At 39.9% G+C, this 19,079-nt stretch overlaps 1 protein-coding gene across 1 annotated transcript in view; it reads left to right on the top strand.

Annotated features, from left to right (window-relative positions):
• The window catches only part of PGM5 (phosphoglucomutase 5), a 180,468-nt gene that overhangs the window by 82,170 nt on the left and 79,219 nt on the right, over nucleotides 1–19,079 (top strand). The window contains exon 7 of the mRNA XM_063455074.1: nucleotides 13,815–13,930. Within this exon, the coding sequence (XP_063311144.1) occupies nucleotides 13,815–13,930 (116 nt within the window). The remainder of the gene's footprint in view (nucleotides 1–13,814; nucleotides 13,931–19,079) is intronic.

Here is a 19,079-nt window from a genome sequence, read left to right as displayed (position 1 = left end):
ATAATGTTAGAAGTGATTGGGGTAAAGGGGAGTTTAAGATTTGGGAGGGGTTAAAGTTAGCGTTTGTTTACATAGTGTGTTTAGTGTTAAGAGAATTAAAAGCTTGACATGGGTTATAGTTGTGGTATAAGGGGTGTTTAGAATTATTAGGTTTAGGGATAGAGTTGGGTTAAATTTAGTATTTGGGTACAGGCGGTGTTTAGTTTTCACAAGGTATAAAACCAAGAATTAAGGTCAAGGTTGTTTTATGGTTTAGGTTATGAGTGTTTAAATGTGAAACTAAGGAAAAAAAAATTTGGGGAGGGGACGTGGGGGGGTTAAATTTAAGTTTAGGGAAAAGGGATGTTTAATGCTTGTGTAGTTTAAAATATTATTTGCAAAGTACTCACCTTCCTATTATTATTATTTATAAAGCGCCAACAGATTCCGCTGCGCTGTACTATGTCTTCCGTAGTCCAGTTACCCTCCTATGATTGTGCCTTGTTTTCTGATTGGGGAGTTTCTGATTGACTAAGTGCATTAGCTGACCACTCTAAGCCAACGGCATTCTGCGCTTCTTGAAACTGCAATGGAGAAACGCAATGGACAGGGAGATCTGGTCCTGGAGAGGAACCTTTGGGGTTAAACCATTTAAGAATGGTTAAACCCCAAAGGTTGTTATGGTGCCCATGCAGTTCCTTTAAGTTACATTAGTATATCTGGAAACATTCCACGAATAAGACATATTGATTTTCAACCTATAATACATCTTACATGAAACATAATCAATTAGTTCCAGTGAAAGGCGTCAATTGTTTCAAGGGGACTATCCTTATTTTATATATATATATATATATATATATATATATATATATATATATATATATATATATATATATATATATATATATACATATATAAGCATATATCATAAACTCTTTATATCATAAATTGCTATACAATCTTATGTCATTTTTGTCGGGTTTTGCATTAAGGTCTGGTTAAAAATTAGAATTTTATCCCCTTGCAGATGTTACGTCATATGTCTTTTATACTCCAGCATGTAAGCTCATTCAGCAGGGCCCTCCACCTCTCTGTTCCTATACGTCCAGTTGTCTGGTTACAATTACATGTCTGTTAGTCCACCCATTGTACAGCGCTACGGAATCTGATGGCGCTATATAAATAATAAAATAATAATAAAAATAATAATACCATTACTTATTTGTATCATAGTTATTACCAGTTTTGTGTTCATTTTGACATATGTGACTTTAAAGAGATTTTAGGATGCTACAGAATGGATTTTATTTTATACACCAATATAAAATATTATTTTATAAACAAAAAACATCTGCACTACTGAGCTTGACAAATGTTTAAAATGACACTAGTATTGTATTACAGTTTTCTGCTTTAATAGATAAAAATGTTAAGGTACATGTGCCATTTCAGTTGGGTAAAACGCATATATATATAAAGAGAGAGAGAAACATATATATAGATAGAGAAAGAGAACAACCAATCAGCAGGGCCATTTGAAATGTATGTCTGTATGTGTAAGGAAACTGTTGACAACTAAGTGTTTCAACAGTTGCCACATTAAAGCAGCTCTATAATTTTTTTTTATTTGTGGCCCATTTAAAAAAAAAAAAGATACTTTGCTAAATTATTATTTTTTGTTTTTCTTAAAACATTTAAAAATAAAATGAAAAAATATACTTTTTTTTTTTGCTAAATTATACATAATGAAAATAGGGACTACTTTTAAAAAGTAGAGATAACCAGCAGGTTCACAGAAGTTGAGAAAGGGTGGAGCTTTTGTCAAAGTTCATGGTGAAACTCAACATAGCAAATATAAGCTCCCAGTACTGGCAATTAACGTTAATGTGTCCACATTGTAGACAAATATTTCTTGGATGTATCATAGCAAATGAATGTTATGGATAGCAGAGACCCAGAGTCTCGTGGGTTTTAAAAGTGAGGACAGTATAATTCATGTGCCAGAGATTGTTAGGGCAACATTTCAATATATTTTTAGCAACTACAATTTAGCTTCAAGTGCATGAATTTTGTTGAGAACATTCGCTTAAGGTGTTATTAAATGTTATTAAATGTCTGTTACATCACTAGGTACATGACATCAAATAATGAGCAGTATGTATGATGTCATTGCTAACACTTTCTCAGAACTCCCTTTGAGCTGTGGTGTCTGGGAATAGCCATCACTGTGATATTTATGCATGTGACCATTTCCTAATGAGAAGGTGCGGAGTAACAAGATACTCTGGGGACACCTTTAGTCGAAAGTGAGAATGTCTTCACTACAAACTCTTCAATAGATATAACATACCACGCACCTCGAACCTCTCACTTACACCTCTCACACCAAATATTAATGCGTCATCCATCTCTGCTAGAATTTAGGATGCACAACAATTGTTATTGTTTAATTGAAGGGGATTTCTAGTATTTTTTCCAATTTTTAAATTGTACTGTTTTTTTGTTTTTAAGTATTAAAAATATATATTATATGTAAAAGTATATGAAAAATCACAACCCCGCTTGCGAGCATAGGATAGCTGGAAAGAGGAAGAGTGGGCTCCAGCCTCAAATCATTCTTTAGTAAATATGTTTTATATTAGACAGGCCACTGGGAATGGTATCTGAGTCTGACCAGGCTGCCAGTATGTGTGATGTACCTTGAGGTGTTTGCCATTGACCACAGGTTGAAATGAGACAGTGATCAAGATATCCACAACACGCTTGCTGCAATACAGTTGGTACAGAGTCCGCCTCTCTATATAATACAATTTACTGGCAGTGTTGACACAGTCCTTCACCCTTCTGAGGTAGATAAAATGAGTACCGTTAAAGGGACACTATAGTCACCAGAACAACTACAGCTTATTGAATTTGTTCTGGTGAGTAGAATCATTCCCTTCGGGCTTTTTGCTGTAAACACTGTCTTTTCAGAGAAAATGCAGTGTTTACATTACAGCCTAGTGATAACTTCACTGGCCACTCCTCAGATGGCTGTTAGAGATCCTTCCTGGGTCATGCCTGCCTAAAATGCATCACAACATGCAGTATCTCCTCCCTCTGCATGCAGAAACTGAACTTTCCTCATAGAAATTCATTGATTCAATTAATCTCTATGAGGAGATGCTGATTGGCCAGGGCTGTGTTTGAATCATGCTGGCTCTGCCCCTGATTTGCCTCCTTGTCAGTCTCAGCCAATCCTATGGGGACGCATTGTGATTGGATCAGGCCACCACTTCTGCTGATGTCAACAGACTGCTTGTTTTTTTTTTTTTTTAGACAAACAGCATGCAGATTTACAGCTTTAGGATTGAATACAGTAAGATTTTGTTATATTTATGGAGACATGAGGGGCCCAGGGGGGGCTAGATAATGGTTTTAACACTGTAGGGTCAGGAATACATGTTTGTGTTCCTGACCCTAAAGTGATCCTTTACATTGGGTAATAGTGACAACCCCTGGATGTTGGGCTAAGGTAACATCCCCAGGATGTATTTGAAAACCAGAGTAAACTAAATGTACCTTTCCTGGTTAAATACTTTGTTATTATTATGTAGTTCCATGTATATCAAATCAAGATTTAATTAATGGACTTCTTTCTTCTGTACTGAAACGCTGACCTGATATACCTAATAACTGCACAATGAAACATAATTATTTTAAATATAATTATTCGGTCCTCTTTTGTGGATTGTTTAATTTGGCTGAAGTTATTAAGCACTGAGGCATGCAAGTACCTGGGGATAGTGAGTGCACATACAACATACATAGGACCATCCATACTGAGCTGTGAGGCCATTTCTTTGTACTTGAATCCAATCTGCCTAAATGGCACAATAGGCATTGACAAGTCCCTAACTGAAAACTAACAAATAAAAAAATAAATAAACTAAACAACTTTTATTATATAAAATAAAATATAAAAAGCAATAAAAAGCTTCTGGCAGGTAGTAAGAAAAAAAATCCACCGAGCCCCAGATGAAGTAAAAGCTCATAATCTGTCTGTATAAATATCACATTTTCTGCTGCTAGCCTCTCTTTCAGTAGCATTTAATGCTCTATATCTATCTGCAAAAGGCAACCAATTTAAGACAATCCTGGCTTTCTAGTATGTATTCTTTTTGTATTTACTTCCTAACCTCTCCTTACTTGGTATTCTGGGTTTCCCTTATATGTACTCAAATAGTTAATCAGACAAGTGGAAATGTATTTGCTATTAATTGCTTTGCATTTCAATCTTGATATTACCTGTGGGGCTGTCCCTTCACTTGTACCACTTACATGTTACAATGTTTGGTGGACCTAATAAAAGAGTTACATTGTAGTCCCATGATCCACAAGGAAATCTAATAGTGGAGACTGGTAAATTGCACTTGAAATGCCATTCTGTGTTCCTGTTTGAATTAGTCAGTTTACTGATCTTGATAGATACCAACTTAATAGACTTTTTTTCCTCTGGTTATAATTAATTGAATGCAACCTGCCAGAAGCTATTTATAGGTTATTTTTATATTCATCTGAATATTTGTAAGACCCATTCAGTGAGGTAGCACACTTGGTAAATTCCCTGACAACAAAGTGGTTAACCCCTTAAGGACCAAACGTCTGGAATAAAAGGGAATCATGACATGTCACACATGCCATGTGTCCTTAATGGGTTAAATACATATGTATTACAGTTCTCCCTGAATCATTGCTGACTATTTACATATACATGAACTAATGTGAATAACAGTGTGTTCATGCAATATATTTTTCTTGTTTAGTCTGATTTGTGAACCTGCTTGCTTGGTTCCAGCACTGTACTCCTATTGCTAGTGCTGTAATAGTGCCCGTTTTGGATATGCAGAGGTGCCATGACAGATAATCTGGATGTAATTGCTGGCATTTAGTTCCACATGCCATTTATCATGTTCATTTGCGCAGCTGACACCTAGAGGTTGGAAGGGGCACAATAAGCACGTACTGTAAATATTTGTATCCTGGGATGTCTAAATATATCACTAAATCTAGCAGCATTTAGCCTTACATCACATTCCGTGCATCATTTGCCCCAAGGGTGGCCAGCTTTAGCCCTCTCACAGCTGTTGATTTGTATATCCCATATTTTGAAGCTAGCCATTGGCTGATTAATTCCAGAATAAAATATTATTGGTTGGTGAGAATTCCAGCTAAACAATACTTAAAAGGTCAGTGATGCAAATCTCTAATTTTCAACCTATACATCCAGCTGTTGGTATGGAATTAATATGTGTTATTTATACTACATAATGTCCAATGTGAATCCCTTCTATGGCAATATTAACATGATAATATCATGGAAAAAAAATTCTCATATTGGAATTTCCCTGATTTTATGTAAAACCATGCAATTGTTTGCTCGATTGTTTAAGAATGTTTATTATTATTATTATTATTATTGACATTTATAATAAATGCCAATAATAGTGCCAAATTATTCTGCAGTGCTTACAATATTTGAAAAAATAAAATAAAATAAATAAGACAATTACAAATTGTTACAGGAACAGTAGGTTGATGAGTAGCCTGCTCAAAAGATTTTACAATCTATTTGTGCTGTTAGACAGAATGCCAGCGAAGCTACCGAATTGCGTCTTAACAGAATGAGAACAGTTTGTTCATTCATGTTAGGACGCAATTCGGGACTTTGTTCATATCGGAATGTCATTCAAATGAATGAAACTCCGATCTGATTTGTGCCGCGGCTGAATCTTGCAGCATCTTAGTAGATAGCTCCCTAATTCCCACGGTATCAGTCAGCTATCTACCAAAAGGCTGAATTACCTAAATTGGTCTTTCAGCTAAATTTACTAATACTAAGTAAAGATTACTTAGTATTAGTAAAAAAAAAAAATCTGCCCCTACTCACTATATCGTGCCTGTGGCTGCTCACTGTTAAACAAAAAAACAAACCCTAGTATCCCCCCTCCCGAGTCCCCACCCATGCCACGCGAGTGGGGGCTATTAGACTGAATGGGGGACCTATTGCCCCCCCCCCCCCGAGCGGCAGGTGGGGACCCTAAATGACAATGGAGGGGGACCTATCAACTAACCCGGGCCCACACCCATGAGTGGCGGGTGGGAGCCCTAAATAACAATAAGGGGGGGACGTATTGTCCTCCCCCCATAGGCCCCACCCCTGTGCAGTGGGTGGGGCCCTAAATAACAATAAGGGGAGGAAACCTAATGTCCTCCCCTCTGGCCCCCACCCCTGAGTGGCGGGTGAGGGCTCTAATTTACAAAAAGGAGGGTGGGCCTATTGTCCTCCCCTGCAGCCCCCACCCCTGAGCAGCGGGTGGGGTCCCTTAATAACCATAAGGGGGGGAGACCTAATGTCCTCCCCCCGGGCCCCACCACTGAGCGGGCGGCGGGTGGGGCCCTAAATAACAATAAGGGGGGGACCTATTGTCAACCCCCTGACCCCCACGCCTGAGCGGCAGGTGGGTGCCCTAAACTAGAATAAGAGGGGGACCTATTTTCCTCCTCCTCAGAGCCCACCCCTAAGTGGCAGGTGGGCGCCCTAAATGACAATAAGGGGGGACCTATTGTCCTCCCCTCCTGACCCCCACCCATGAGCAGCGAGTGGGGGGCCCTAAATAATAATAAGGGGGGGCCCATTGACCTCCCCCCGACCCCACCCCTGGGCGACGGTTGGGGGCCCTGAATTACAAAAAGCTTTTATATCTATGTTATTGCTCATACTTTGGTTGCTCTCTGCACTCTGATTTTGACCAGATCAAAAGCATACAGGTAATTATTCAATTTAGACTTTTTATTGTTGAACAGAATTGGGGAAACATAATTCACATGGCAATCGTTACATCATAAATACTTTCAGGTATGTAATTTAATATTGGACTTTATTAAAGTTCTTTTGTCCTTAAGTTTTCCATTCAATATATTTGTGGTATTTGATTATCCAATATGAAATTGTCTCCATTCCAGCTGAGCAAATCTAATAATTAAGTGAAAGACTCTCCAGGAGCTAACAATCATTAGTGTCTATGACCTTCAACCATCTACCCACATTGAGATATTGGATCTGGATTTTCTGCTTCTTTACCAGGCTAAAAGCAAACTATTCAGGGATTTGAAAAGACAAATTTGTAGCACCCAGCCTTAGTGGTAAATTTAACACATCTAAATTCAGAATGATTCATTCTATTGTCAGATGTTACACACGTTTAACATACATATTTCTATTGCTTGTAGTTCCACTCTCCTGCTATTACAGGCATTGTTCAAGATGCGGTTTTTAGATTATGGTAATGGTGGATGTATGGAACCTAGACATGTTGTTATGGGTCATGCAAGCTGAGAATACTTTTGGCAACACAGGAATGACTTCAACTTTCTAGGAAGTGAGCAAGTTTGATAGGTTATTTTATGACTTCAATTTAAATATCTTTATATAGTAAGTACTGTCCAGAGCAGACATGCTTTTGATGACCTTTTTGGGAGAATTACTCCAGTCTTGGTGTACACAGCCCTTTTGCTTGGTGCATTTCTGTCTTTTTTAGGTTCTAAGCATACAATAAACTTATCCATTTCTTTCCGTTCTCTCATGGCCTATATTATTGTTATTTTGTATTGACCCCTTTATTCATCAATGATATTGTATTCTCCAAATACATGCAATTCCAATCTAGTGTCAGGACATTTCCACATTGTGCCTGAATATTCTGTCTAGTGTTTGCCAGATCAGATCATTTTCTCACATGTACCCAAGTATGAAACAATGACCCATTTGCATGTTAGCATTTCTAGCATGTGCTTGTTATAGTTGAAACTTATCAGATGTAATTAATTTGTTGTCACGGAATAGATGTGTAAATCTCTGCAACCCTGAGTATTCTATTCCTTCAAAATGTCCTTCTCTCATCCCTGGTGGAATGGAGATGGTCCTTAATAGGGGAGTCATGGTGAAAGGGGCAGGACTAATTCATATTTAGTTCAGCAATCATCCAAAATCTAAATTGAATTTAATATAGCCAGACATGATGTTTGTAGTAGAGGTCTGCCTTCCATTGGGACCTAGATTAAGAACTGTGACAGATACTGATCCATATGGAGTGAGTCGTCCCTCCTTCTGCTGTCTGGAGGTTAATGCCATGTTACTATCTTGGCAAGATGTGCTGCTAATAAATATAAGTGCAGATTGGGTAGTCACAGCCCTCCTACTGATCTGGATCTATAAAGTAAACCTCTGGCTATTATATAATGTCTGTTCTGCCATATGAATGTGCCGATTTATTGTAAGTGCATTCAATGTTTTTTGTTATCTTTATCAGGAGAGGCTGAAAAAGAAATACAATTCTAGAGAAAATGGGTTTGTCTAACCAGTTTTCCAAATACCCAATTAAAGTTTGTATTAAAGGTGTTTAATTTTGAGCGAATAATTTGTCAGATGTGATGTTATAGCCTAGGTACTTAACGTACTCTTTAGCAATTCGCAATTGATTTATCCATATTAACTATAAACTCTGATATATTGCTAAATGTTTGCAGAACAGAGGCCAACTGCTGTCGTGAGGCTTTCAGATTTGTTTCTTTTGTATGCAGATATCTTATAGTGTTCGGTAGCTATTTTTACCCCCTTCACCGAATACTTGGGTATTCCCGAATGCAGGGCTCCAAGGAGATAGCAAACAGCAGAGGTGACAGAAGTGACAAGAGGCAACGCTGTCAGGTTCTATTGCATAGTTAAAAAGGATTATTAGAAGACCTCAATATCACTACTTGTGCTCTGTATAGATCTGTATATAGTGCCCAAGTTGCTGCAAAGAAGGGCTATGGAAAACCTATGCATCCCAGCACCTCAAATAATTGTGGCCATTCTACTCTGTTGAATGCCTTCTCGATGTTCAAAGATAGGACTATAGAACGCATCAAGGAGTTCATTAGTTTCCACATGAGGTCTATGTTTCATCTTGTGTTTTTATATAACTGACAATTTGATATAAAAAAAGGCCTGAGTTATGGAGGTTAAAAACCTAGTTTCTTTAAATCAAAATTAATAGGTGAAATTGGCTTGTAATTGTCTACTGCCAAATTGTCTCAGTCCAGTTTAGGTAGTAGGACAATGTTGGCCAAAGTTATCTCCATAACAGGGGTATCCCCTTGAACAAAATCAGTAAAGTAGGGGGGGGCGGGGCCTGACTGTCATGGAGGGAAGACGTGCCTCGCTGGAGCTCCCTACGAAAAATTGAATATTAGCTACAAAGGCACTCTTCAACTCACTACACAAGACCCCAAGCAACTTACCACCTCCAAGTCCCCTTGGTGAACCGGTAAAGCGGCCCATGAGTGGACGAAGGACGGCAGAATACACCCGCAAAGGCATGCGGCCCGACAATGCGACAGACACCGCGGAAATCAAGCACAGGCCCGCTACGGCCACCCACAGCCACAGAGACGACCCCACAGGGGCACCAAGGTACTAACCGCATCCTCCCACTCCCGCTCACTTACAGCACCCAGGGGTGGACCCACGGGCATCTTCAGCAGGGAAGAGCACAGCCCCAACGAGGCATCGGGTGAACCAGCCAGGATGTGCTTACGGACGAGTTCTGCGACCGGGAGATCGAACGAGTCACATGGCACCTCATGGAGATCGGGGGAATCGATTTTCCCATAGCCGACCCGGCTAGAGAAGGGACCCGTCCCTGGGGAACCCAAGGGACTTTACTGCATCATTGTGCTCCACACTGGACAAACGCAAGCTCAGTCTGCCTACTTAACTTTTACTTTTTGATCATTCCCTCAAAAGCAGTCAGTTACTCACTTATCCTATCCATTCACGCTTACCCCTTATGAACATACATGTGTCTCTTGAGTTCCTCACATCACACCTCTGTGTATACAAGTTAACTATAGGGGACCACCAGGGGACTAGCCTAGATCAGCAAATTGTTATCTCATGCTTTCTTACTGTTAACCTTACGATGAGCAAGCTTAGAACATATCGCTTAAACATCTGTCTTATCGACTGATTCAATGTACGTTTCTCTTATTGTTCTATTTCTTTAAAAAGTGCTGATAATCGTATACACACTCCCTTGTACAAGTAACCTCACTCTGAATCTTGTTGTGTATAACATATATTTTATTGTACTGCTCAAGCACGACAAAAATAAAGAATATAAAAAAAAAAAATCAGTAAAGAATTGTTCCAGGTAAGGTGTTTGCTCTTCCCTGATGCCCTCAAATCCATTAGGGATTTGTTGGCTTTTGGGTCCGATATAGCCTGATTAATTTATTCTTTGTTCCTCCATGGTTGACCCTGTTAATATTGGTAAATTAAGAGTTCCTAGAAACATCTGTATATTTTTCTTATTTTCTCTGTTTCATTATTATCAGTGTGGTCAGGCGAGTGATCGTAAATTCATGAATAGCAAGCCTTAAATACTTTGTTTATGTCTTTTGGCTGTGTGGTTAGCCCTTTCCCCTTAGTATTTCTGGACATTATTGGTTTATATTCAGCTCTGGGCTGCAGAGGTCTAGCTAGTAGTATGTCCATTTTACCGACCTCTTTAACCATGGTGTGGATCGTGGTAGAATTATTTTGTTAGGTCTAGGTGGGTTTTTGTTCGAACAGTGTATGCCCATAATCAACCAATATGTGCACATTGTTTTCCTCCAGAGCTCCATCCCCCCATGGCATTGGGTAGAACAACATAAGGGGATCAAGGGCAGAAGGCAATGGAGGGTAAAAAGATTATAAAAAGATAATCAAATAAACAAACTTGAACTAATAAACAGGTAATATTCTGGTTTTACCACGTGCTAGAGTAATGTGGGGAGTTGAACTTCTCCTGCTCTGAACTAAAGTAGTCTATTAACCAAGAAGAACTAAAGCCCTCCCCACCACCACCAACAAACAGATAGTAAATATGTGCTAAGTATATAACATAATATTTTAAGTGTGCTGTACATACTTTGAAAATATTTAGTGTTCATTATAAACCTCTTTCCTTTCGTTGCTAAATATGTATGAGGACCATTTATAGTCTGTGTAATGGGTTTACTGATATTGGTAACATATCTAGGTGGATACTCTGTATATAGTTAGTCAGTAAAAGGTGGTAGTGGTGTGTCTTCCAGGACTTCTATCCCGAAACTTCAGAGAGAATGGCGTGGATTGGTGCTGAGCAGTAAGGCCCTTGTTTTTCAAGGTGTTTGAATGGGTATCCCTATGTGAATTGGACTCGCTTGGCACACAGAACCTCTGCTATTGGCTTCCATTTCTTTCTGCATTGTAGGGTGGTTGGGCAGAGGTCTTGATAAATGTGAATTGATATAGAAATATATAGAAGGCGCTTAGACAGTGATAAAATATGTCAAATATTTCTTACACTTATGAGCCACTAACCCCTATTTGGTGTCAACCTCAAAAAAACACTCTAAAACAAACAAATAAATATAAGATAATAGTGTAGTGCTTAAAATTACAAGTGATTGAAGAACATTCACTTTTCATAAATGTCCCAACTTTTTCACATAACAAATCCAATTGTTGATACACAGTGCTCATGCAACCAAAAACATCAATTTTTTAAAGACAGTGTAATCAATCCAAATGTGTTATTCTGTAAAAAACAAATCAAAGTGCTTAGTGCTTAGTGAACAATTTTTGTAAAATGTGCAATATAAAGTTACAACTGTGAAAACAAGAACAGTGTTTCGCTTAGTATATTAGTGAACATAAAAATATATTTAGCAGCAATATGGCTTCTTTAGATGGGATATACCTCAAAGAAAAGGAATATGAAAAAACATTAATAGTGAAGACTGTTTATATAAAGGACAAGAATTTTCCCACTGAGTCCCTTAAGACTCTCACTCATTGCTCAGAGTCTATATGCCTGGCTCTGGGTTATGCTCCTTGGAGCCTCTTGGGGGATTCCTTCCCTCATTTCACTGGTGGCCTTTTACCTCTAAGAGAAAAATACACAGCAGGATCTTATGCAATATGTATTAAGCCAGCAGTCGAGACCATGCCCTCCCATAATCATATTTTTAAGGCTATACTAGACTCAATCAGGATGATTACACCTGACACTTCTTGTGATTAGATAGGTAGCCTGCTAACATCCACCTAATTTCTCTTGTTATGGTGTGTTAACTCATAAATTAGCACGGTGGATAAAAATGATTAAACAAAATCAGGCATGATTTTATTTAAATTGAATTTTAATAAAGTGATTTAAACCATGATTAATAGGGCAATAAAGTCACCAGAACAACTATAGCTTAATGACGCAATTGTAGTGCATAGATCATGCCCCTGCAGTCTCACTGCTCTATTTTCATTTAGGAGTTAAATTACTTTGTTTATGCTGCCCTAGTGACATCTCCCTGCATGTGACTTGCACAGCCTTCCTAAATTCTTCCTGTAAAGTAACATCTGATGTTTAAACTTCGATTATTGCACATTCTGTTTAATTTAGAATTTCCTATCTCCTGCTCTGTTAGTAGCTTGCTAGACCCTGCAGGAGCCTCCTGTGTGTAGTTAAAGTTCAATTTACAGAACAGGAGATACACATTTTAAAGTAAGTTACATCTAGTTGAAAATGAAACCATTTTTTTTTCATACAGGCTGTGTCAGTCACAGCCAGGGGAGGTGTGGCTAGGGCTGCATAAACAGAAACAAAGTGATTTAACTCCTAAATGGCAATTAATTGAGCAGTGAGACTGCAGGTGCGTGACCTATACTCAAAACTGCTTCATTCACCTAAAGTTGTTTTTGTGACTCTAGTGTCCCTTTAATATCAAGTCTTACTGATTTCAGTGGTGAATTAGTGTTTTAGTGATTTCAATTGTGGTTTAAATGGACTTGACTTAAATCAAATCCACCCTGTTAATAAGTAATGCATACAGACAATCACAGGCAATTCTTAACATTGTCACGTAGATGTCATTTTCTTTCTTCAGCTGTTTCTTCTATCTTGGTGTCTCCTTTCCTACCCATCAGTGATAGATTCCTTCTGTCTCCACTAAAAGCCCACCAACGCAGCTGTCCCCACAAACTGTCAGTCCTAGCAAGTAAGGAAAACTTAGAGTTGCCATTGATACCAGTTCATTGCATGAACTCTAAATGGCACTCCTACAGAACTGTAGGTAGGACTAAGAGACATCCAATATGGCAATTGAGTAAATTGGATTTTATGCAGATAAGAAGACGAGGATTCTTTAAAGTAAGAGAATTGTGGAATATATTCCCTTAAATGGTTATGCTATTAAAAAAAATATTTATGCTTACATATTAAAAAAAATGGCAGGACACCCAAAGCTATACATTTAATACATACCTTTTTTTTTTTATTATTAGAAATGGTTTCATTTGGAAGTCATATCCCAATAACAGGGATGTGTAAAAGGTTGAAACTTACTAAAGTAATATGAATGTGTAGTTTTGATTGTTATTCTTCAGCTATTCAAGCACAGGGGTGTCAACGCACTACCCCATGGGCCATTTCTTGCCTCTTAAATACTTCAGATTGACTGGCAATAGAAAGGTATGTCAGACTTCTGGACCCTTACCTAGTGTGTTTGAAAAGGTTGGCCAGGTGAGAAGCAGTGTATCCTGCACTGCAGGCTCCAACCAGTCCTGGCATTATGCGTTACGTTACGTAGGGAAACTTTTATAATGATGGCATATGCTGATTGACTTTGAGACCTCCACTCTTTGAGTACAATGCTTCTGCACAACAACAGGGATCTGCAGTGTGAATGATATTTAACTAATGCCTTGCATTCCTTTTGTATTGCAGAGTAGCAAAATTTATGAAAGTTCCTGTTTATGAAACACCAACTGGTTGGAAATTTTTTGCAAATCTAATGGACTCTGGCCGGTGTTCCCTTTGTGGAGAGGAAAGCTTTGGCACAGGTAAAACATGTATTTTTTTGCTATTTGAAAATAACACTTTGAAGAGCTTGCATTAACGTGGGAGTTGTATTAATACCAATTATGTGGCTATTAAAATAATATATTTCACTGTTTTTTTTTATAGGTTCTTCTATTTTAGATATAGTAAATATATTGCAAAATTGTCCATTTGATTTCAGTGACCCCCTTTGTTATACTACATAGGGGCAGATTCAGAGTCCAAATTTTGGAGGAGAATTGCTGGGCACATATAACTGGGTACATATCTAAGATCCAGGCAGATTTAGTGGATGAAGAGCAGCTAACAGAGCCTTTATGTAGGACATATTTTTTACAGTATTAAATGAGAGCTTAGTCTGCACAAAGCCATTGTGGGGCAAGTTAAAGTATTTTTACATTTTAAATTCTTTATTTTATTTGTGCATGGAAATTCACATATAGCACACCGTGCCACAATAGTCAGGGTATGCAGAGTTGAACAAAGGTTTACATCAATTAGGCATGGAAAAACTTTGCACAATTTTAAATTTTTAACGTTTAACATCGAGTTATCTCTAGGCTGACTGTTAATAAGAGTAAAAAACTTAATTAGTGTAATACAGGTTATAATGGTAATATAGAACATTGCAGGCTAGTTGTTCAAGCTGATGTTACTATGTAATAGATGCTAGTGATTAGCTGTATCTGGCTAAACATGCTGAATAGATCAATCTTAGCTTAAATATGCGATATATGCTAGTATCTGAGTTTCACGGGCTAAGAAGCTCAATTTTATAATGTGGTCAGGCTTGGGTCAGTACAGCGTTAGCAAGAAAAGTAAAATTTGCATGCAAGCAAGCGGAATTACACATAGTAACTGCCAGTATTAAAAGTGAGTTTCTGGTTTATACAGGCTTATGTGGTTGTGTCATGTTATCAGGAATATTTCACTGTGGACATTAGGTGTTAGCTCTGTTTTGTCAGGTATGTTATGAATGAGGTTTTGGGGTCAGAGCTGTGCCTATGTCAGGTTGTTATAGCCACTGGGTGTGTAGAAAGAGTGTTGGCAGAGGGTAGTGTGGGTTGTCAGGGTGGTCGAAGCAACATAATGTATGGGAGAGTGGTATAAACACATTTTTAGTAATCACGGACACAGAACGAAAGTCATTTTGATTTTTGTATGCTGTTGGTTCTGTTGTGTTGCCGCGGAAGTTCGTGGGTCCCTTAGCCAATTCCCGTTGTGGGGAAGTTCCATGCTGGGTCATTGAGCCGATGTTTCTTTGGGGCTGCGAGTTGCACCTCTTCCAGGGTGTTCCGCTGCCTGAATGTCCCTCCATCGCTAATCCGTGGGGTGGACCTCCATGTCATGCTTCTGTTAGTTGTAGAAGCTGCAGAGTGTGGAGGTACGCCTTGCTGGTCCCAGGTTCTGGTGCCATACGGTATATATGTTTGTTGGGTTTGCTTGACGCTCCATCTCCTGTGTGTCTGGTATTGAATGTCGGCACCCATGCCATGCGGTTCCCCCGCCAGTCTCGGTGGTCGCTGGTGCCTGTTGTGCTGGGCGGCATTTTTGGGGATTCGAGGTAGGGGCCCATAGCAGCGGCGCCGGGTTACCGGGCGAAGCCATGTGGCCACCGTTTTCACCGCTTGTCTTCGGGTTAGGCCCTGGGTGCAGAGGATCGTCCAGAAGCTCTGGCACCGCTGATCAAAAGCCTCCAGGGGCCCTGGTGCTTGCTTGTTGCTTGTGCCCTTTGCTGTGGGTTGATGCTGGGCCGCCATCTTGGGTGTTTGTTTTAGTTCCCAGATAGGCTCCGGTTTTCTGGCCAGCGGGGACCGGGATGACCCCCACCGGTCCAGGGGGGGGCAGGAACAGTGTGGGTCTGCTGGACGTGCCGGTCGGCAGGGAAGTCGGCCGCCCCTCCCTCTCCTAGCCGTCTGCAGGCCCCAACGTGTAGCCGCGGTTTTCGGTGCCGTGGGCCTTCGGGATAGGTATCTGCCGTGGCGTCTTAGTGTCCCCGGTTAATTTTAGCCTAGTCTGGCGTCAGTCGCTTGGAAATTCCCGGGGTTATTCCCCAAAAGGCTAGACCCTCGAGCGGGAGCTCATGCAGCGCACGTCCGCTCAGCTCCGAGTTCAAGCTCCGCCCCCAGGTTAAAGTATTTTTATTACATCACATTTAGTTTTTTTTTTTTGTCTTTTATTGCAAATCTAGTAATTTTTCATATATTTTTTTATTTTCATTAGTTGTGTTGGTAATTATGGATTTTAATGAGTTATTTTGGCGGCTGAAGAGATGAGAAGTTACCGTATATACTCGAGTATAAGCCGACCCGAATATAAGCCGAGGCCCCTAATTTTACCCCAAAAAACTGGGAAAACGTATTGACTCGAGTATAAGACTAGGGTGGGAAATGCAGCAGCTACTGGTAAATTTCTAAATAAAATTAGATCCTAAAAAAATTATATTAATTGAATATGTATTTACAGTGTGTGTGTATAATGAATGCAGTGTGTGTATGAATGCAGTGTGTATATAATGAATGCAGTACAGTGTGTGTGTGATGCAGAGCATTGGTGGCGGGGTGGGCATTTTTTTATTATTATTAAATTATTATTATTTTGATTGTTCAGTTTATTGTTTATTTTCAATGGAGAAATACATCTCTTTACAAAATAGCTTTTGAAAAATACAAGGAATACAGGTACTATAAAACAAAGGAAAACTCCAGTCATGAGACGATAATGTACATCATGCATAAGCAACAGTCTAATCTTAAGGTTAGGGGGAACTAGAGTTAACACTTGAGTGCCACAGATGTGCCCAACTTACACCCAGCACTCGAAGGGTTAAAATTAAAAATCACTAACAGGGTCAGAGGGGGAAAAAAATAAAATCCAAGTTATCCATCTCTCAAAAAAAACAGTAATTACTATAAACAAATGGAACAAAGACATTGCGGTGTAAACATAAGTCTAGACAAACTTTGTGCCTGGCAATATTGCGCTAAAAATCAAATAAAACAACTGGACAATAACTTGTGTGGTTGTTTGTGTATACCTGCATACCGGAGTGTGATGCTATGAGGGGAGACTAAGGATATAGAAGCAAAGGTGATTTGCTCAGGCCTGGGGAGAACTATTTGCTCAGGCTAGGGAGAAAAAAAAAACCACCCAAACATTTCCCAATAAGTCTTATTTTAAAGTCTTATTTTATTATAATAAAGTCTTATTTTATTATTATTATTTTTTATTAATATTTTTTTATTTTTTCGTCCCCCCTCCCTTCTTGTTAGCTGGCCAGGGAGGGGGGCTCTCACTCCCTGGTGGTCCAGTGGATGGGCTGTAGGAGGGGGCTGGCAGGAAGCTGTAACTTACCTTCACAGCAGCTCCTGTCAGCTCCCTTCTCTCTTCTCCGGTGCGTGCAGCTCCCAGGTCAGCTCCTTCTGCAACTCTCGCGGCCGCGCGGAGCGTTGCCACGGTAACCCGTGGCAACGCTCTGACCCCGCGGCTCTCGCGAGAGTTGCAGAGGGAGCTGACCTGGGAGCTGCACGCACCGGAGAAGAGAGAAGGGAGCTGACAGGAGCTGCTCTGAAGGTAAGTTACAGCTTCCTGCCAGCCCCCGGTCCTTGTCTGTATTATGGCAATGTAAATTGCCATAATACAGACAATAACTCGAGTATAAGACGAGTGGGGGTTTTTCAGCACAAAAAATGTGCTGAAAAACTCATCTTATACTCGAGTATATACGGTAAACGAAAGACTTCTGATGGGTAGAATAGTTTTTTATTTTTCATATATTGTTTCTGGTTTTTCAACACCCCCACTTTTATTAGTGTGAGCTGGTAGGTAGAGTTTTTTAATTTTAATGTGGCTAGGGGATTCCTGACAATAGGTCCTTCAACCCTGATTATAATTAGGGCCCCTACGTACCACCAATTTTATCACCCCCCCCCCACTTCCCCCTTATATTATAATAGCCCTAAACCACTGCCCATTTTCGTTTTTTAAATAGCCCACATTTGCTGGCCATGGGTGGGTGCAGGCAGTGATCTGTCCACCCCTATTATATAATTTACAGTCCTCATCTCAATGCCTATGGGCAGGGGAAGTGGACTATGCACCTGCCTTGTTATTTAACAGGCCCCTTTCTTGGGCGGAAATGGATGTCCATTTCCTAGTTTGAAACATTTTGCAGATGTGCCCCTACTTGCCACATGCCAGATGGGGTCAGAGGGAGGTTTCAAAACTCCCTTATAGTAATATGGGATCTTAGTGACCCGAATAGACATTTTTAATAATTTAACTTTTTTTTTTATGCGGCTTCTAACTAACAAGTGCTGGTTATCTGCCATCTAATTTTTTTTTTTGTAAATATATTTTTATAAGATTTTTTGTGGTTAACATTGAATGTTTGGAACTGTATATGAAAGCCATAGTGTGGACATGCAGGTCCCATCGGTTGTATAATGCATTGAGTTGGCAAGATATTTTTTTGTATCATTGATATTTGTCGGAGACGCTCAGGTCTCCACATTTAGCGGTTAACACCAGGGGAGGGCTGGCAGCCTTTGGCCTGGGGGGCAAATCCAGTCAAGTGGCCCATTGCACCAAGAGGAGAGTAAAAACACCTTTCCCATGTGATTGAAAGGGGGGGCGGGGGGAGCAGTCACCTAAACAGACACTCAATGACAAGCACACACACACTTGCTGATTTGGCGCACACTAAAAAACACAAACTCACTGACAGGCACACGCACACACTCACTGACAGGCACACAGACACACACAGAAAGACACACTGTTACAGGCATACTGACTCAGACAGACAGACAGACATACTGACACACACACACACACACAGGCATACTGGCTGACATACACACACACAAACTGGCACACACTGAGACATACTTGCATGCACACACAGACATACTGGCGCACGCACACACACAGACTTTACACTTTTAAAACCAGTAGACAGTGGCTGAGTATAGGGACAGGGCTGTAGTGGGGGGACAGGGGCTGTAGTGGAGGGTATAAACTGTAATTGGGGGGTTTAGGAAATGTAGGTGGGGATAGGGGCTTAAGTAGGTTGATGGCTACAATTTGGGAAAGGGGTTGTGGTGTGGGTGATATGGGTTGCAATTGGGGGAAGAGGAGCTGTAGTGGGGA

The sequence above is a fragment of the Pelobates fuscus genome, chromosome 5 (assembly GCF_036172605.1).
Source record: "Pelobates fuscus isolate aPelFus1 chromosome 5, aPelFus1.pri, whole genome shotgun sequence".
NCBI lineage: Eukaryota > Metazoa > Chordata > Amphibia > Anura > Pelobatidae > Pelobates > Pelobates fuscus.
The sequence above is the reverse complement of the archived record's forward strand: the minus strand, read 5'-3'. Positions and strand labels throughout refer to the sequence as shown.